The sequence below is a fragment of the Lissotriton helveticus genome, chromosome 7, assembly GCF_964261635.1.
Source record: "Lissotriton helveticus chromosome 7, aLisHel1.1, whole genome shotgun sequence".
NCBI classification, from domain to species: domain Eukaryota; kingdom Metazoa; phylum Chordata; class Amphibia; order Caudata; family Salamandridae; genus Lissotriton; species Lissotriton helveticus.
In genome coordinates this window covers 1,023,909,322-1,023,930,460 of record NC_136068.1, presented here as the reverse complement: position 1 = coordinate 1,023,930,460, position 21,139 = coordinate 1,023,909,322, and the positions used below count along the sequence as shown (strand labels likewise).

Below are 21,139 nucleotides of genomic sequence, written 5' to 3'. Positions count from 1 at the left end.
TGTGCGCTTCAATGAACTCTCATTCATAAACGTTCCCCTTGTATACTATGACACATTTTTTGTGTATCCCAGTGCCCATATAATTTCTGTTATTTGGCCCTTGCTGATGTATTAGCAATGTGACATTTCTTCTGCTTTATATTAAAGCAATGACACCTGGAATAAAACCACGCCTACCACCCCTCAAGGATGAGACAAGCTTGCACCATTGGGATCTATGCTGCAAGTGTGTGTGCATGTGTGTCCGCGTGCGCGCACTACTGCCGCTGTGAAATGTGTGCGTGACTAGAAGCGTGGTAAACATCTTTTGACTTTAAAAAAACAAAACTTTTGTATTTTTTTCTCATTTCTGCAAAGATCAGTGTCCAAACGTAATAACATTAACAACCTTGAAACTTTGTTATATGTCACGTAACAGCTGAACACAACACACTGTAAAAGAAAATGCAAAATTATAGCTTTAATGTTAGCGATTATTTTTAGTTTCTAAAGTGCTGGTATTCAGAGTACATGAAACCTTATAGAAACAGTAGACGCAACAAGTGAGATCTTTTAGGGTGAGATTGGAAACCGTTAGAATCCCCTACTGTCTTTAACGAGGAGGCTGCTTGCTGCACGTGCGGCGGTTGTTTGCTTTGCCTGCGGTGAGAGCCACGGGGCAGTGAAACCCAACCGCACTTCCGGTCCCAGGCACTGGCAGCTGTCCATTGACCTCCAGAGCAGCGCACCAGCCGCCCCCATGCCGCGGCACACCAGAGTAATGGTATCTCCCAGGGGAGACTGAGGGCAGGCCCCAGCGCGCGCTGTAGGCTTTACTAAAACACCTGTCCACTTAGCTCCGTGACAGCCCACTACATCCCCAGGGCAGCTCAGCTCACCACTGGTCCACCCATCGCCCAATCACGCCTACATATTAACCCCTAAAACGGGCGAACCCAAACACAAGAGTAAGGCCCTTCACTCCCAGAACGAACCACTGACTGGCGCCATCTCAGGGGTCTATGCACACTATCCTCAAGGTGGGCCTCGCCCCCTAGTGGGGAATGTGGACCTCTCCAGGACAGCCACCCTCTCTATAGACCAACAAAACTACATGTTCCATTCGAGGCGAGAGCTAGGCCTGCTCCCGGGGCAGCCCAATGCCTCAGAGTCAAATCCATGAGCAGGAAGCCTTTTGCTGACTAAGAGAGGCACCTACACTCACATGCTTCACAACAGGGGCATGCCCCCAGGGGAGGAACATGCGGTACCAAAGATTCAGGGATAGGGACCTGGGTGTGTACGTTGTAGTCAACCCTGGTGCATGCCAGGAGTCCCCTGGTGTGCAGCAGGTACTCTATGTGCGCCTCACAAGCCTGTAGCACACACCCTTCCTTCTTTAGTCTTTGTGATGACCACGCGGGCTCCCTCCAGCATGGCTAGCCCTGGACTGAGATCCCCCTGCAGTGCTCTGGGCTGTGCGGCACCGAGGGATGCACCTGCATTAAATCTACACTGCACCAGCCTAGCAGTGTCCTCCAAGAGTAGTCCCTGTTCCTTAGTGACAGCCCCTCAGCGGTGCCGGTGTGATCATCGTGGACCCTTGAAGGTTAGCCGCAACAGTAGGTGCACCACCATGTGATGAACAGGTACAGCCGGGAGGAGCTTAGAAGAATCCGCTCAAGGCCAGGCCTGGCTAGCCAAAGCAGACCCCCCTGCTTGTCCCCTAGCCGTTGGGCTGGCTCTGAAGGACTGGGCTGGTTAGCAGGTGACGCCTTGGACGGGGTCGGGCGTGTGCTCCTTCGTCCTGAGTCCATTGTGCTCTGGGATGGGTTGGAAGGTGAAGATGTTACTTATCTGCCCTGCCCTGTGGCCCGCCAGGTGTGGGCTGTGCATGGCGCCGGTGGTTCTCCAGGGGTTCTGGAGAGGCGCTGTGTCTGCTCTGGGATGGGTGACTCTGCTCAGGTAGCTTGGACTAGGTCCGGGAGTCCCGCTCATCCTTTGGCTCCCGTTCCTCAGGGTGCTGCAGTCCTCTAGTGAGTCTCTGTGGGAGCGCTCCCAGGAGCCCCGGTGCCAGAGGTGGCCAGGCACGGATCCAGCCCACCTCTGCCGCCGGCACTGGCACCTCAGGATGCGGATGAAGGCTCTCTTGAATTCCTTGCTGGAGCAGGGGTAAATGATGGGGTTCAGGCAGCTGTTGAAGTATCCCAGCCAGAAGATGACCTTGAAGAGCGTTTCTGGTGGCTTCAGCAACGAGGATATTGACCCTGAGGAGAAAACAAGAAGCGTTAGACAGCATAAAGGAATCTATATACCAGTGTGGATAAAGAGGAACATCTGGGGTGCCATAAGTACAACAAACACAACCCTACTTATTTTACCATCTTCGTCTACTCATTTCATGCACATCTTCAAATTATAAGCTTTCATGGAGTAATTCTTTCCATTCTCATTTTTTTTACATGCATTCGTTTTCTACTTCCTGACCCATCTAAATTTTGTTTTGAAAAAAAAATATGTATATGAGTGAACATTCGGCAAAAGGCAAGATCCCTCCGGTATTATAGAGAGCAGTGTAGTTGAGGGATAGGTCAGCTGTCATTATCGAAACCTCAAAGACTTAAGTACTACACAGAACGGATGGCTGGGTGTCAATTGCGCAGAGTTGTGAGATTATCAAAATTCCCAATTTAGGTAGCTCCAAGGATATGGTAACGGCCACCCACCATATACCAGAAGGTATAGAAATTCTACACCATTTAGACAAGGAAAAAGATATATATTCTGAGCATATTTCACAATCAGTTAAAGTTCTTAATGAATCAACACAGAGAGGTCTTCTTAATCTTCTTTTATTTCTTTAAAACTTCTCCCAGAACAGTCCTAGCCGCCAACAAGTGTTTAGTCTCTTTGTGGTGTAAGCCACAGACTTCCTCAGGGCTAGAATTTATAACACACAAAAAACCTGTATTACAATTCTATGTTCTTTCCACTGTTGTGTTTACAACAAGTACAACACACAGCTATAGAGCCCTAACATAAAAGTGAGGAAAGAGGCAAAAACTCTAAACACCAGAGTGTGAGTAATACAAGCAAACCATTGATGGTGTATAGCATATATCAACCACCATTCCAAATAGTGCATTAGAGATTAAGAAGACCTCTCGGAGTTGATTCATTAAGAACTTTGACTGATTGTGAAATATGCTCAGGATATATCTCTTTTTTCTTCCTGAAAGACTAAGTAACCTACGGAATAGCTCTGCTACAGCCGGCGGTGACATCCAGGAGGAACGGATCCGAACTAGGACCCATATTAATAATTTTTTCGCACAACGCAGCAAGCCACCTTGCTGCGCTGCATGAAAGGGAAAAGGCAGGAGTACGCCGTATTTAAATTAAACGGGGCATTCTTGTCCTTTCCTAGCGCTGATGCACTTTTGGCTGCCTTGTACCAACGCCGGCACCCTTGCGTCATGCTGCAAGGGTGTCTGCATTGTAGGCAGAATTGTTTTTGTGCAGGAAGGTAGCACACATAGAGGAAAAACGAGGAGAAATAAAGATATTTTTCCTCATTATGCTTCACCATGGGAGGCCTAGTATTTTGATGCATTCCCCGGTCTACATCTAATGGTAAGTCTGGGAATGCACCAAAATCCATTTGCGGATTTGTGGGAACACCCATGCTCCACCCATGAAATGCCTCCTTGGGGCAGAGTAACGCAAGGCAGAGATTTGTGCTGCCTTGCATTACTACAGATTTATCAAGCCATTCAGGGCCATGCAAGGTGGGCTTGTGTGGCTTGATAAATCTCACTTAGGTTTTGCGTCACCCTTGTGCCCCCTTGAGTGGCGTAAAAGTGACGTAGAACCTTGATAAATCTGGCACTAGATTTTCAGGACATCCGCATGAAATAAATCAAACTCTTTTGCGCAGATAGGGGTTATCCAGAAAATCTTATATAATATTAGAACTAAAATGGTTTGAGAAAGATGTATATCAAAAAGGATAATAAGTTTACAATCAACAATTCATACAAACAATCACATGAAAACATCAGGACAAAAAATGTAAACAAAGAAATCATAGAGGGGAACCCAACACAAAAACTTATTACAGAAATATGTTCTTTACTGCAATAACAAGATATGAGAAGACAATTACAAAAACATGGTACTCACATAATATTACAAAAGACACCATTCATTACATGATATACAATATAAGACAAAAAACAATGGCAAAATGGAAACAACATTTTTAAAATTCCCTTTTTAAAGAAAGCCCATAGACCCCGGAGCCTCTATGTATCTGAAATCACACGGACATCAATGACGCCATGGGATCAGACTAACATTAAGCACAATCTCATGACATTTCCATCACCTCTGACCCCACTGTTTAATAACCCAGACTTTGAGCCAGGAATCGGGGAGACAACATTTATAGCATGGCTTCAGTCCCAGTGTCGCTCCATGGGCCACTTTTTTGATATCGAGGGGGTACTCTTGTTCCCACAAATCAAAGGAGATTATGGCATCCAGGAAACAGAGCGTTTAAAGTACCTACAGCTTAGACACTGGGTCTTGCAGGCACACAATAGAGTTGCAGCAAGTCCACATCTTACCGTTTATGAGAGATAGCTTTTGTCAAAGTCCTCCGATAAGAGAATAATAACCGACCTATATAAGATACTGAACATGCGAAACACACATGAATACAATGTAGTACGGGGTAGATGGGAACGAGACATAAGGGGCTCGCTCAGCAACAAGGAGTGGGAAGGCATATGTTATGGAGCACGACAAACTGCCAGTAACATGGCTGTGACAGACACACTCACAAAAGTGATTACTTATTGTTACTATACGCCGGAGAGAGTGCACAAGATCAACCCATCACCTAGCACAGATTTTTGGAGAAATTGCGGTGAAACAGGTACACTGGTACATCTACTATGGTATTGTCCCCAAATCCAAAACTATTGGGCCCAAGTATTGGACGAAATCAACAAGCACCTTGAGACTCAACTACTACGGCACACATCTTGTTAGGAGTACCAGATCCATTGGCATACCCACTGTAGTCCAGGAGGGGTTATTTGTTAGGAATAGCGTTGGATACTGCCATGCAGAATATCCTTGCACACTGGGAAACTCAGTAAGCCCCCACATACACAGGTTGGTTGGCCCGCCTATGGCACACCCTGGGAATGCAAAAAATAATACTTACACTTGCCGTAAAAGGCGCAGACTTTCGTGAAGTCTGGCTCCCCTATTGACGCATGAGTTCCTTGAGGTCACATGTCCCAGATACTTATGCTTGTTATGTTTGCCAGAGGACGGTGTGCTACTTGCCCTGGAATAACACTGGTGTATAGAGATTTGAAACTTGCTACGCTCAGTGCAGGGCTGAAAGGAGGATGGGTGGGCCGGGCGGGTTTGGGTTATGTTCTCTTATTTTATTTATGCTGTATGCTTGCCTTTACACTTGGGCTCTGCGTAGCCCATAATTGTGCCTTACTGTCTTTTGGCAGTCCTCTTGGCTTTCTTTTTTCTTTTGTTTGTTCTGAAAACAGCAATACAAACAGAATAAAACCATAAAAAAGAGACCCTATTGATGTCAGGGTCAGACTGGCCAATGGCCCGGGAATTTGGAGCAGTGGAAGGTTGGTTATTGGAGGCCAGTGTCCGGCGCCTCTGTTGCTTGTCCAGCTTCCTGGGTTTATTGCAGCAGGCACAGTGAGATCATAAAGAGAGAGAAGGAGGGAAAGGAGGAAAGAGAGAGAGAGAGAGTAGGAAAGAGAAAGAGGGAGAGCAGGGAAAGGGAAGTAAAGATGAGGGAAAGACAGTGGAAGGAAAGAGAAAGAGAGAAAGGGAAAGAGTAAACTGAGAGCGATCAAAGAGAGAGGGAGGAGAGAGAGAGGAGATAAGCAGAGATGGAAAGCGCGAGAGAGGGGAAGAATCGAGCAGTGCTGGTGTCCAGGCCAGCTCTGATCGTTGTGGGAGGAGCCGGCAGGAGAGTGTAGGAAAAAGAGAAACTCCACAATATAGAGTAACTGATTTAAGTTTATCAAACCACTATATTCTGGTCTCTCCAATTCCCAACTTTTTGAGCATCATGACAAAAGAAAGGGCGGAGGAGAAAGGCCATGACTTAGGTAAACATGTCTTGCCACATCGCACATCTCTTTGTGACGAACCATCGTGAACATAGTGCTTAGAACCTGTGTATGTGGTGGCCCACCTTGCTATCCTTCTTATCTATCCGACATGAGCATGCCAGGAGAATGCAGCTGACACCACATTGGCTGTAATTGAATATGCATAGACAATCACCAGAAGGGACATAATCTGCAATGAGAAGCAAGGGAGATGCAGCAGATAATCCCAATCAGTTATGGTCTTGGGCACAGGTGTGCCTGTTTTTGTACCACCACAGGTGACACATATTTGATTCCAAGAACGCAGGTCCCAGATTCTGCCCATTTATAAAGTGCATGCCTAACACCAATATTGCACAAGATCTCCCCAGCCAAGGACCCCTAAGAGTATAGGAAAAAAACTGGGAGAAAAATCTTCTCATTGAGTTGAAATCCAGTTAAAATGATGGAGGCATACAGCGGGCACATCTTAAGTAGATACTTGTCCCACTGCAGACTAGTATATGGGCCAGAGGTGCATAAGGAATGGAGCTCACAAATGCACCTTGGCGATGTGATTGGGATCAAGAAAGCTACTTAGTCAAATCAGGTAACAGAGTGCCATGGTCCAAAAGGTGTGTGCATTTGTGGGGTGGCTGGATCAGCAGGGACCAATGAGAGATTAGAAGGACCTGCTATAAAGAGGAGGGTAAGCAACAGCATTTGACTAGATGCTGGAAGGACATGCAGTGTTGGCTCCAGAAGGGCGCACTCTGTGGTCTCCGGCTCTGAAACAGCAGAAACTTGGCTTGTCAGACCAGAACCAGTGCTGAAGGCAGAGGATCAGGAGAGAGCCTATGCCTGATGGAGCTGCTGCCAAGGCAAAATGCTTTGAGTGTCTAAAAAGAATCGAATACAAGGAGGGCTGATGAGGTGTTAAAGCCACTAGTTGGATCAGTCAGAGCTCACACCTTTGGGTCAGCTTATTCTTTGGATGTGCTAGGTGGTCTGAGTTATCTGAGATATCCTCCAAGGGAGCAAACCTGCCAGACATCCAGAAGGCACCCATGTACTGTTGGAGTCTGGGAAGATGGACCACTGGCACCAAATGATGCTAGAGAGTTCATGTCCTGAAGTATGGGGAAACTGACCCACAGTGCTGTCTTTACTCTCCAGAATATAAAGAGAAAGAGTGGATGTGGGACCAAGAGCTCACGACTCCCTGGAAGCTGAGTAGGACAGGTGTCAGAGCCCAATGAGGAACAAACTTTAGAGGCAAGGGGGTGTAAAGTTGTCTCAGTGGATACCAGCACTTTTCTGAACCTGTGCTTCTCTCGGTTCCATATGTGGGTGAATTATCGGGCAGCGCTGCAGACTTTGATGAGGTTAGCTTCCTCTTTGTTTTGCACTACGGCCTATCACTCACCCAACTGGCAGTCTCCCCTTGTCAGGGCCTCCTGCACCAAGTGGCAGTGGGGCTTCGCTGCTGGAGAGGAAGAGAAGTCAGAAGCATGCCAGGCTTTGTCTGGGTGGAACTGAACATCAAGAAGCAAAAATGAGAGGCAATCCCTAACCAAGGTGCAACCCGCTCAGCATCTGGATTGGGATTAGACCATGTCCCCTGGAATATACACAGGGAGGGAGGAGTTCTTGACTTCTCTGTGCATTGTACTAGTGCCACTATGCCCACAAGATGAGGGAAGCTTGACCTCAGGGTGAAATGTTTGAATGGGATTTCTGTCTCTAGATAGGGCATGGACTCGGTCCAAACGGGCTGTGAGCTCCTGGGCTTTGACTGTCGTCTCTCTGCACTGTGAAACCAGGTTTAGCCAGATCAAAGTTTCAGGCTGCGGGGACAAGCTAGTGCCACTGATGCTTTCTTCCTCCCAGGGATGACTCACACACAATGCTTTTACTGAGTGAAGGTGACCTCCAGGTGGAAAGGATAGGTGTTTCATTGCCTCCTGGCTAGAGAAGTGCCCAGTATTGCAGTCAGTATTCGAGTCTGCCTTCTTAACTCTTGATGCCTATGAACATAAAATCAGACATCTCCTGTAGAATGGGGTCTCCTTTTCTCTGCATGCATTCTACTTAGAGTCCATGTGTCAGTGGTGACACTAGGCCTGGACCACATGGCTGTTCTCCAGACAAGAAGCACAAATGCAGCGCATCTTCTTCCAAATGCTTTTGCCACTATGACCATCATTTCGGCCTCCGAGGTTTCCGCACATAGGTCCCCGAAGTATGGAGAGAAAGGAGGAATTAAATATTACTTTATTTATGCATTTATCTGTTAAGTATATTTTATTGCCTTGGTGCTAGGACGGAGACAACAAATTGGAGAACAAAAATCCTTGGAAAAGGTAGGACGGGTCACAGCCGGACACCATCACAGAGCTAAAGAAACAGATACGAATAAAAACTGGCTTTCAGAAAAGAAGAACCGGTCCTAGCTGCGGAACCGCGTATTGAAGGCCGAGTACACGTCCTCAACCACATAACTAATAGATACTTTGATGAGCAGCCTCTGATCTTGTCGCTGGGTAACAGGATGCCAGAAGCGGGGAACAGGAGGGATATAGAACACGGGAGTATCAGTTTGTCAGCCTCTCACTTAAAACTACTCCAGGACAAGCGAAACATGCCGCTCGTAAGTTTATAAAAAGAAATATTGTTAAAAAATAAATAAATAAAAAACTAGTCCAGGACTCGCTAGGGTCAGGTCGTTAATTTTGCTCGCTCAGTGGAAAAGAGGGGCCTGAGTTGAAACGTTTCAAGGGCTGCTGTGTATAGCGTCCTGGTCAGCCCCTGCACAAGATCTCCCCTTCACAATCAACAATGCACGGCGGTCCCGCCATGTCACTCTGGCGCTTTCATCCGCCTCGTGTAAAAGAAAAGCTCTTTATGTGTGACTTCAGACTGCACAGTTGTCTTTTGTTTGCGAGGACAGTTAATGAGATGGTCCATGGTTTCGATACGCTCTGACTCTCGTGATAATGAAGCCCTCTAGATGCAATATTATTGGTTGCGCTCACATTTTACGCCCCCGCGCCCTATCCTGACTCAGCCATGGCTCTGCCGCCCTCTTCTACCCTTGTCTCTCTCGACTTATGACTGTGACCTCTCCCTGTCTTAGCACACGCAGGAGCTCCTTTCTCCTGATGTTTTTTTTATTTTGAACGTGGGGCTCGTGCTGACGGAATACCTGAGGGCCCCAATGCAGGTGTGTGGCCTGGGCTCCATAAACGCACCTGACAGGCCCGCCCATCCACCCTACCTTTCCCAGCATGCTCTCCCGCCTAGTCCCCCAGTACTCTCTTGCATACTCTTAGCTCGCTCTCGTGTTCAGGGATTCACCCTCATCGAATGCTCCATTCTCCAAACAAGCAAAATGCCTCCCAGTACCACAGACCTCAACAGCAAATGTTCTGATCGCCATTCGTGTCACTGGGCTCACCCTGTCCCACCGCCTTCACCCTAGACTCGGAGTGTCTTTTCGATGCCTCAGCATGGCGTTTCTGCTTGTTCACACTCTTCCTCTTTTTTGATCCCCGACCTCCATCTCTCCAGGCCCCTGCTCATCTCCCGCTCTTTTATGTTCTGTTCTAGTATGATCAGGGCCACTGGAAAATATACAGCAGGGGAGGGTCAAATTATGCGGCAGGTTCAGTCAATTATGCAGCAAGAAAAGGCAAATTATGCAACGTAATGTGGCACATTTTGGATAGCATTGCTTGATTATTTGGTACTTTTTACACTTTCTGGGCATCGGTTGCACCTCCTTAGTACCAGTTTAACACCCAATTATAGCAATAAGCAACAGAAAGGTGACCAGTCAACCTTTGCAAAAGGCCTTCTACTGCGCTGCAATGCATGTCGCTGCATTTCCAGTAACTTTTGACCAGCTCGAGCTAGAAACACCTTTTTTGTTACAATCTGGAAATTATGCAGCAGGTGATGGATTATGTGGCAAATCTATACTTATTGGAAAATCGCCATGGCCGCACATTCGCATAAGTTCAGTGGCCCTGAGAAGTACGACATGGCAGACACTGTCTCCTGTTAGTCTGCCTCTCATGTGTCACCTCCCAACAAAACAAATAAATAAACAGAAAAAAGACTCACCAGACCACTTCTGATTTTGCACATATGCAGTAGCTATTTTTTACTTCACAAAGCCAAGTTATTGACACGTTTAAAACATTTTACATCAGAAATAAAACATCAGTGCTGCAGTGTGGGTTGTTATTATTGCACAGGGATTCCATGTGACAGGCGCAAGAATATAAAGTGGTCTCGGTAGATGAATGAAGGCTGCTGGATTGCCATACACCAGGGTTTCTAGTAAAAGGCTTTCCTTGACATGACACTGTAGTGTCTTTATAAGAAGGACATAGTCTCATTCATTTTACATTTTGGCAGACTATTAAATGCACTTCAAACATTTCCCTGCAAAACGCTTATTTATGCCCAGATGTGCCTTCAGCTTTTTTTGCCTTATGATTGTAACAATGTCCATATCTTTCATGCCAGATACAATTTCGATTGATTGATTATCTCCATGGATCTTCAGATAGAGAAAGAAGGGGACCCAGTAATGACATGGGAGGAATGGAGAGAGTTTTTGACAACTATGTTTCCATCTTTAAAGAAGATGAAATATTACCTTGGAGGAAAAAGAAGATTTTACTACCTTGTCTATCATGAAAACGTTGACAGGAAGGCCAAAGAGCACATGTTTACCCATGGTACGGAAGACTTAAACAATTCATTTTCTCCCACTGTCTGTATAGTGATTGACTGCTTTAATTTCTTCCACAGGAAACAAGGATCTAAACAGACTATGCTTCGTCATTTAAAAAACACAACCAGTTACTTGTAGGTTTGGAAATCTACACAACAAATTTATCAGGGATAAAGTCATTATGCACAAGATAGACTATGAGTGAATTCCCCATCAGGGGTAAAGTAGGTGGTAGCTATTGTTAGACAAGCTGAACTCAGTGGAAGGTTTACCCAAACAATTCTAAGTGGCACAGAGAGTAAATGTATAGTGGGAAAAGTAACAGGAAATAATTGAAAAGAATCAACTGAATCGAGGAATACAGGAGCTAGTAATGGGAGAATTATGGATAAACTCAAGTTAGCTTATAGTAACCATTTAAAAAATAGATGTTACTTATCTGGAAGTACATAACAACTAGCTTTTACACGAAAAGTCCTGCCTTTAATCAAAGATGTTTTTTGTTGGGAGTCATTTGCGTTGGTCATTTCTGTAAGATTGCCTAAACAGGAAAAATACTAGAGTGCATTGCATTGTAGAGAATTCTCTTAAACTGGCTGAAGATCCTGATGGAGATAAAAATGATACCCTTCTATTAAGTATAGAGGATGTTTTGAGGGTTGATGGAATTAGAAAAAACTAGTTGCGAAGTGACAATAGAGGGTATTAAACTGAACATTGTTGCAGATTCTGATACTCATAAATCATTATCAGGGCCACTGGGATTGTGCACAGGGTCAGACTAATTTGCATATGGCCATGTCTGAACTGGGGTGGCAGAGTGGGCTAAAGAACAGTGATGGATTAAACCCAGATCTGTTGACTGAGTGTGAGTGTTTGATTGGTTCAGATGCTCCGTCCATCACCACCCCCTTTTGTACTGCTTTGTTCACCATAAGTTGGCAGGGTATGCTCAGACGTGAGTCCCTTGCTCACTTTGCCACTGGATTCAAGCAAGCCTGGCTGAAGACGGCTGAAATGCCAGATACCGGTCCTAGGAAGCTTGTTTACGGTCCAGGGAAGGCATGGCTTGGCAGTTCGGGCTGGACTGTTCCCATGAGGCACAGGGTCAGACTGATTTACATATGGCCATGTCTGAACTGGGGTGGCAGAGTGGGCTAAAGAACGGTGATGGATTAAACCCAGATCTGTTGACTGGGTGTGAGTGTTTGATTGGTTCAGATGCTCCGTCCATCACCACCCGCTTTTGTACTGGAATTGTGCGGCATAAGAGGGCAAAATTCAGCGGCAGGGTTGAGTAAATTTTGCATCAAGAAAAGACAAATTAGGTGGCGTAATGCGGGACATTTTGTGATAATATTACTTCATTATTTATCATTTTTACATGTGTTAACACTGTCAGGGCATTTTTGGCACCTCATTAGTACCGGGTTAACACCCTAATATAGCAATAAGCAACAGAAAGGTGACAAGTCAACGTCTGCTAAGGGCCTTGAACTGTTTGGCAAAATGTGTAGCTGAGTTTTTAGTCACTTTTGAATTGTTGGAGCTAGAAACAATTTTTTTGTTAAAATCTGCAGATTATGCAGCACATGATAAATTATATGGCAAATGCTGCAAATGTATAATTATGTGCAAAAAAAGCTGTGGCTTCACAATCGCATAATTCCAGTGGCCCTGGTCATCATAAACACAAATATATGGTGAGATTTGTTTATTGATGAACTGGGTGAGTGACTAGAAAATGCAGAAGTTAAATCAGAAAGTTTTACAGGGGAAACTATAGACATCCTTGGATTTAGGATATTTACATTTGAGTTTAGAAGAAGAAGAGCTGAATCCTATGCAGCTGAAAAGGGGCCTTCCATTCTGGGCTGGTTGTATCATGGTGAACTGAGAATTATTCTTAATCCCAATAACTATCAGCCAATTTTTGCAGCAGCAGCGGCTGCTTCCAATCCGATGTGCAGGGGGGTGGAGGGGCAGAGAAAAAAAGATATAAACGTACCTTTCCTGCTGGCCGCCGCAATCTTCTGCTCCCGTGCCACGCTGCTCCTCTGCTCCAGTCCCACCACTACAATTCCCATGAGCACAGGCTCCCAGACCCCATTCAATCTCAGTGCTTCTCTCATGCTATTACTCCCAGTAAGAGAGAAGCACTGGGATTGGGCGAAGCTGGCCGTTTTTGCGCTCTAGCAGGGACTGGGGGCCTGTGCTCCTGAGCGCTAGGATCTCTCCAAAGAACAGCCCAGAGATATTCAAGTGCGCATGTTGGTTTGGCTGCCCTAGGATGGCAGGCCAAACCAACATGCGCACTTTCAGGGCCTACCACTCATAATCCCCCTGCTGTGTGACATTGCAGCATGGCCCGACCCGCCCCAGACTTGGCGGACTGGAAATAAAAACAAAATGTACAGAGGAGTGTTGGTGCTCTACAAAATAAAGGATTTGCTATCGCTATTTTCTTGTGACTGTCTCATGTAATACAGTTACCTTTACCTCCTCTCCTTTTAATCTGACTCTCCTTCCTCTTTTCCTAGCATCATCCCTATGACAGCAATGACTCCTCTTCCCCCTCATGGTGCTTCATTACTCTCTTCCCCAGCCATAAGTGCCCCTGCTTCTTAACTCCATTCCTTCCACACACACAGTCCTAGCCATGGCTGTAGTCCATGGGTGGCACCCCTACCCTAACCCTCACACCCCACAACCTCCCTCTTCCAGAAGTCCTTACTCCCGCCCTCTCTTTCCTAGCAATGACTCCCCTTCCCATCTTCTTGAGGTGATGCGTCAGAGGTTCCTCGTGGAGTGAGTGGCGGCTCCCCAGCTGCACATTCCACCAGCACGCTTGGAATGTTTCAGTTCCTGGGTCAAGCTGATGCTGTAACCTCTCTGCTGCTGCAAATCTGACAAGACAGGAGGGAGGGTTGTGTAACTGAAACTAGGAAGTCGTGCATGATTAATGGGCTCTGTTGTCTTTTCAAGATCCCAGACGGAGACTTCTGATTGACAATCCATTTACCAATCTACATAAAATACAAATCTGTGATCTGCATGTTACATGATATGCTTTGCAGGAGACATAAAAAAAAAACGTTTTATTGCATTTTCAGTTGGCATATGTTATACGCATATCAGAGCATCACTTCCAGCGAGGTCATTTCCTGTGATGCCACATGGAATGTCACGCGTCATGACGTCATGTGCTTTGATAGCCCCCGTCGTGATGTCACTTGCATACTGCCTGACTTGGTCAGTCCTCCCACTTCTTTTTTTAGGACTTGTGCCCTGACTGTAACTCAATCGAAGAAGAACAAGGTGGGTACTTCGGTACGATCAGGCCGTCGTTCATTTCCCATTTTATAACAGATAGAGACATGCCCAGGATGGGGTTAGGTAGAGACATCTTGACAAGGTTGTAGGGATGACTTCCTCAGAGAGGTTTAGAGCGCGTACATGGAGGAAGCAGGCCGTACCAATTCCCACGGAGCTTTTATTAGAAATTTAACCCCATCCACGCGGGGCTAAATTCCCCTGTGTTGCACGGGGGAGGGGCCACGTGCGGCGCTGCGATACTCATGACGAGTCCAGCTCGTCATGCTGCACAGTGGAGCTGTTCTCATGATGAGCTGGACTCGTCATGACTCCACCCACTCCAATAGAACGCCCGCACAGGCGGGGAATTAGCCGCACTTGGGAGGGCCGGGGCAGTTATGACGAGCTCATCTCGTCATGAGCACAGCTCCTCTGTGCCTCATGAAGAGCTGAGCTCGTCATGAGCATGGGAGGGGTTAAAGAAACCTGCCTATTCTTCTGAAGGAATAAGATACAAACTTGCGAGGATGCAGGGTCTAATAACTCTGGAAGCTTTCTGAGGGAAGAGAGAGGCATGCGCCTGGGGATGTAGGGCTGAATACCTCTTGCATCCTTCGGGGAATGGGGGACATGTTTATGTGGATGCGGGCCAGGTCCTCATTTACTTTCTGGAAGTCACCACCTCTGGTATCCTGGCTCAGGCAGACTGATGTATGCTACAGACGGTACCTGGCACACTCTCTCTGATATAACCCCGTGTAAACAGAGACATGCTCAAGTGGTGAAAAAACAGTTTTTTGTTTCTCATATCTGATGTGGGACAGGTAAAAGCATGCACAACAGTTTATCCTGGTTTAGAAAGTTATACACAAGGCAACAAGGGATGCAAGGCCTAGTCTCAGATAGAAACGGTTACAGACACGGTCTCAAAGATGCACGGTTGGCTTCCGCTCCCATCACCCCCAAGAGGCTGAGACACGCTCACTAAGGGTGCATGCCTGAATCCCAATTGTGCCCCCTGGGAGGTAAGAAACAGAGTGACGAGTGGTGCAGGACTGAATTTCTTTCATAACCTCGAAGAGAGTGAGAACTATATTCAGAAGGGTTTATTTAATATCTCACAGTGGTTAAATTCTGAGGACTTCACGTCATTGTTTGGAAGAGTGGCCTATGCCCTGGGTCTCTAGTTCCCAGCCTGTGCTACTCTGCCTCCTAGTGGTGGGACAGAAAACTGCCACTTAAAGCGTATCCATTCAGGGATGTATTGTACATCAAGTGTCACCGTGTATATTCGAGCAGGTTCCTCTCGCAAGGCACAGATGCGCTCCCTCACCTGTTCCTTTTTCTGCTGATCGATGTAGTCTGCAATTTCCTTCCCTCGTGCTCAAAGACTCCGCACCGAGGCCCCTGCCCCACACCTTGTTTCTACCTGGATTTTCCTCTTCTCCTCCGCCTTATCTTGGGTCGCCAACGCTGCAATGTCCTGATTTCAAGCCTTGTGTAAAGTGCCATAAGCGGGTTTAGGGAGCTCCCCTATCTGGTGAGTACACATTCGGTGCAAACTGATTTGCACACAGTATTTGCACCTTCATGCAGCCCCTTATGTTAGGCTGTCACCATTCCAAGAGAAAAAAGCCGGCCACTTATCGTTGCTGCTTTTAAGAGTCTGCAAATGCCCGAACATGATGCTAATTAGGACTGTAAACAAAATCTTATGTATTCATTTGTAACTCTACTTTTCTGCCTTTGTTTACTTTAATTATTATTAGTCATGGATCATTAACGCAGCTCTAGAACACATGTACAAGTGCTTTCTATTTATATTTGCTGTTGGAACTATGTACACTTAAAGATGAAAAATACCGGCTCTAGGTGATTTTGCTTAGCTATGGAGTTATGCAGCCACTCTATCTGCATCCTGCAAGCCAGCCTCTGCGGATGGTCTTGAATGCCTCCATGAGGGTGGTGCTGTGCTTGACAGCACCCATCCTGAATGGAAACGCTCCGTGGTGCCTCGTGGGCTGTCTGCAGCGTGTGCTCCAACTCGTGAGTTACAGACGCCGTACAGGCAGTGTATTGTTTTATTCTTAAGGGGCTGCAGTTTGCCCCAGGAGCACCCACTGAGGGTGTGCACTGTGCACCGACCCAAATCTGGGTAATGTGCTCTATATAACAACAAGCCTCTTATTTGAGAGGAGCTGCTGGTGTCTTTCATAAATCTTCCAAAACAACCAATACAGTCAGTAAGTATTGGGGATGCCAGTTCAGTCATTTCACGAGCTACTCCCCAACACACACGTTGCCACTGCGTGTCATACGTTACTGACTCCCTTCACACAGCCAACCGTTGAGGAGCTGTGACCTTACATAGGGCTTAGAAGCCACCAATTAACTACCATTGGTTGGCTACATTGTCACTCTCATCTGCTGAGTTCTTATTGATGGTTTGAGTGTGCTTTACAGTGACGGCTTGAAATAGTCCCTCCACTGGAGCATTGATGCTTTATTTGCATCCTGCTAATGTCCATGTGCAACCCCCATTAACAAGCACAATGTTTTTCTTTTTGTTTAGCACTCGTCTTAAGTGCATGTTTTCCATCTGTGTGTTCCTTCCTCTCTCTCCCTCTTTGCTTTCTCCTGTGCCCTCTGTGTTCCTTCTGCCCTTAGTGTTGCTTCGGATGCCCAACACTATCCATGTTGCCTCTCTGCCCACCATTCGCCCCCATGTTGCTGTTGTCTGTCTCTGTATTTCCCTTCCGGCCACCCTCCGTTGTCCATGTGCTTCCAATTCCCTTGTCCATCCTCCATCTTCCATGTGTTTTCCCGCTCTTGCCCACCCTCTGTTTTCTGTGTGGCTGCACCCTCCATTGTCCTCTCCCTCACATCCCCTGTTGCGTGTTGTCATGTTGCCTCGTCCCCAAATCTCTTCCACATTGTTTTTTTATTTTTAAAAAAGGGCATTAGTGCTGACTGCGTCATAGTGCCCTTTAAAGAAAAGTGCATTAGCACTGACCATGTCATAGCATTCTTTTAAATTACTTTTGCCATGCTGTACAACAGCAGTCAAAAGGGCTCAAAGGCAAGACCTATTTGCTTTGCCAATGCTTGTTTTTTTGGGGGTGGAGAAGTGTAGGGCAGAAATGCCTCACAAGCAGTGATCGGCACAAAGCACCACCCCTCCAGTCCCCACCACCTACTCTCATATGGTGGTGGGTCTGCCACTCCCCATCAATTCTTAGTGTTCTCTGCTTGCAGAACAAACACACTGAACACTACACACCCTGGATCTATGTGAGAAAACCTCCATCACAACATCGCAACCTCACTTGACAAGATGCCCCTTCTCAATTTTAAAAACTGAAACTGGGACCAGACCCTACAACAAGTGATACCGCTGTGAGTGTGCTGAAGTGGAGAGTGAGGAGCAACAAAGAATGACAATGGTTCAGATCTGGGACTGAAACAGAGCACATGAACAATGTATCTAACAAGACAAAGTACATCTACATCAGTTTCAAAGAACTGCCTATGATAAACCTCTTTACACACAGCCTTGTTAAAACCAGCACCACTTAAAGGAATTGCTCATGTTCTTTACATATGACATTGAGAACTCCACCTACCACACAAATAAGTTAGAGTTCTCCACGTTCCCCTCACACACCAGACAATTACTCTCTCAGCAGAGCCATGGCTCACTACCTTAGAACCAATGGAATAGGAGGAATACCAAGGCTGACTAAAAGATCAAATTAAATGTGCTGGATGAGCAATGCCCAGTGGCCTGAATTGGGTAATCCTTGGTTTTGAAAACACTGCCTGAACCTCCATGCATGAACGAGAATGGATGGGGCATTGCTGGGATTTTCCATGCACAATCCTTTGCTGAGATCAGACAGCAACATGGTGGTAACTCTAATAGCATGCTGATGCCAGCCATGACTTTGCTAATGTTGGGCTATCTCCAGTGCTTAATTTGAGCCGGTGGTTTCCGGTGCTCAGCACTGGCCCTTTATTAGTGAACACTGGCACTTGTGGCAGTCTGCCACAAGGTGGCGCTGTCTGAGATGACCACAACAACAGTCCATTATTAATTCAGCATACAATAAAAATGACTAATCCCTGCCACCCAAGCCATTCATATAGCTATAGGGGCCTGCAAAATTCCGAATTGTAACACTTATAGGAGTGTGATGGTCAGTAGTTGTGTTGTTACTATAATTGGCATCATAGTAGGGGTAACGTGTGGTCCAAGCTGTAGTGACCTCCTTATGACAGCCCTGGCACTTGTTTTTTTTTCTCAAATTAAGCACTGTATCTTCTTAACTCAGAGGTAAAACTGCTGGCGCGTTAGCTGCGTCTTGGTGCACAATGGTGGGGGGGAGGGGGGGCTGGGCGGAGTACTGCAGAACTTTCCTGTAGCTGCGATTCTCCTGCACCTAGTCAGAGTCCAATTACCAAAGGCATTTAGAGTACGTGAGGTAGTACTAAAGTGTACTTCTTCATGTACTCCTAAATACCTTTATGAATTTGCTTCTCTACAGGTAAAAAAGCAAAGAGGGATCAGTCCTTTCTGTTTGTTTTAACTGTATCTATGAATATTCCCTTTTTAGATGTTTTCAGACCAATTCACAAAGGCATTTCAGAGCACAAAAGTACTAATTCACATACTCCCGATTGCCGTGGTGAATTGGGTTTAAGTGTTTGGTTTGAGTGCACTGCACCTGTCACCATTCCCCTACAAGTAACCGTGAAGAACCACAGTATGTTACTTTGTCTCCTTGCAGGCTCAGTGGGAGAAAGTACTACAGTTACATTTCCGCAGTCTTATTATTACTATTGTGTGGACTGGAAGGACCTGCTAGCACCACATTTTTCATGTATCTTTGACAAAGCCAGAAAACTGTCAAATATTCTAAGCAACTTGTTAGCAATAATAAACTACACCTGACCGGTACCATATCCAAACATCATTCACAGGCCTTCGAGAGACACTTCCTGATCTGCTCTGCTACAGGACTTCTGAGGAACAGGCATGGCTCCAGCACCCAATCAAACTTTCACACTATGCAGCTGTAGGCTCAATTGTTACTATTAAGATTCTTTAGTGTGTGTGGTGAATGACGCAAATATTGTTTCAAAAATATCAAGTTGCATGAATATTGTCGATACAAAAATATTGAGAAACAGAATATAGACGGTAAGAATATTGTTTATATGTATATAATATTGTTTTTAAAACTACTTTTGTATGTACTAATGTTCCATTAATACAGTTGTAGTAAACATAATTTTACATTAATGTAATCTATATTAGTTATTATATTAATTCTAGGTGCCAGTGTTAGTAATATAACTGTTCAACTTTTTTTCCAGCATAATTTGGAATTTTTAAAGCAAAATTGTATTTTTTACATTTAATGTATAATATGTTAACAGATTCTAGGGGTAGTAGAGGAATAGGGTATGAAGTTATTTAAATTATAAATTCGTTTTTTATTTCCAATTATATTTTATAGTAATTAGATATTTAAATGTTAAATAACTGTGAACATTATTTAATTGATACATTGCTATTTTAATTATTTAAATGTATTTTGTGATTTTTAGTTTTAGTTGTGTCTCTGACCATGTCTGACCATGTCATGAATGATGTAATATGTGACGTCATCAGCAGTGCACTGCGGGGCGCGAGTTATAGTTAGCTGAACTAACTATAATGCCAGAATTTCTATGGTTTTGTACGAGTGAAATGTCCAACTAACTATAACGTTCCTGAAACCTATGTTTTTTTCAGTGAATTTCTATGGTTTTTTAAATGCTAATTTTTAACTATAACGTGCCTGAAACCTATGGTTTTTTCAGTGAATTTCAAAGGTTTTTTAAATGAAAATTTGTAACTCTAATGTACCTCAACCCTATGTTTTTTTTATTTTTTATATATATACATACATAAATATATATTTAAAAAACAATTGTGAATACTTTTTAGTTAGGAAAACTATATTCATTCTTTTTGAAAAACAAAATTATACAGAAGTCGCACACCCTTCGCGCACCCTACATGATGGCTGTACGCATTCCGGTAGCCATTTTGAAAAGCCGTGTTTTAAAGGCCTGAGAAGTACTCTAGTGCCGCGCTGAGAGCCGCGCACCCTTCACGTTCACACTGGGGGACCGCGCTGAGTGCCGTGCACACTTCGTGTTCACACTAGGGGGCCGCGCTGTGACCGCGCACCCTTCGTGTTCACACTAGGGGCCATGCTGAAAGCCGCGCTAGGGTCACGACTCCAAATTTTTTTTTGAAAAAGGTCCACTTTCACTAATTTACATTCGCCTCGGGGAACCCATCCCCGAGGCGAATGCCCACATGAACATATTTTTTTCAGGGGGAAACGGGAGGAGGTCCACGTGGCCCCCCTCCCAGGCCACTTCTGGTCCCGGGGACCCCATCCCCGGGGCCTGGCCTCTCTGTTGGGGATGGTGTGGGAGCCCCAATGCCCCCACGGTCCCACCAGCTCCCCGCCTCCTGCGGGAGCCGGCATTGCTTTTGGGCAAGGGGAGCTGCTAACATGCAGCTCCCCTTGCCTAAAAGCTATCCTGCTTTGCTTCCTTGAAGTGAGAGGAGGTTTTCCTCCTCTCGCTTCAACGAAGCAAATCAGGGTTTGCTATGACAGGGCGGGAGCTCTGTTCCCACCTTTCATAGCAAACAGCAATCATCGGGATGGGCACCCCAGCACACTGCAGGAGCCGGCCCTGGGGGGTGGCAGTCCATAGAGCCATCAAGTGCTCCAGGAGGCGGGCCCGCGGCCTCCCTCTCAAAATATCTAAAACCCCAGGGAGGTGGTGGTCCCCAGGGCAGCGTGGAGGGGTTTCAACTCCCCCACACTACTTTTTATTTACAGCCTCGGGGAGGTGGCAGTCCCCGGGGCTCAGGGGGGGGTCCCTCAAGGCCCCC

At 45.8% G+C, this 21,139-nt stretch overlaps 1 protein-coding gene across 2 annotated transcripts in view; it reads right to left on the bottom strand.

Annotated features, from left to right (window-relative positions):
• Positions 1 to 451: 451 nt before the first annotated feature.
• The window catches only part of LOC144769581 (alpha-1B adrenergic receptor-like), a 185,045-nt gene continuing 164,357 nt past the window's right edge, over positions 452 to 21,139 (bottom strand). The window contains exons 2-3 of one of the 2 annotated variants that reach the window (XM_078653742.1): positions 9,580 to 9,745; positions 2,127 to 2,246 (exon numbers count right to left, since the gene is read on the bottom strand). In XM_078653742.1, the coding sequence (XP_078509868.1) occupies positions 9,627 to 9,745 (119 nt within the window). In that variant the 3' untranslated portion in view covers positions 2,127 to 2,246; positions 9,580 to 9,626. Of the gene's footprint in view, positions 2,247 to 9,579; positions 9,746 to 21,139 lie in introns of both variants that reach the window. The other variant, XM_078653741.1, reaches the window with a different exon arrangement.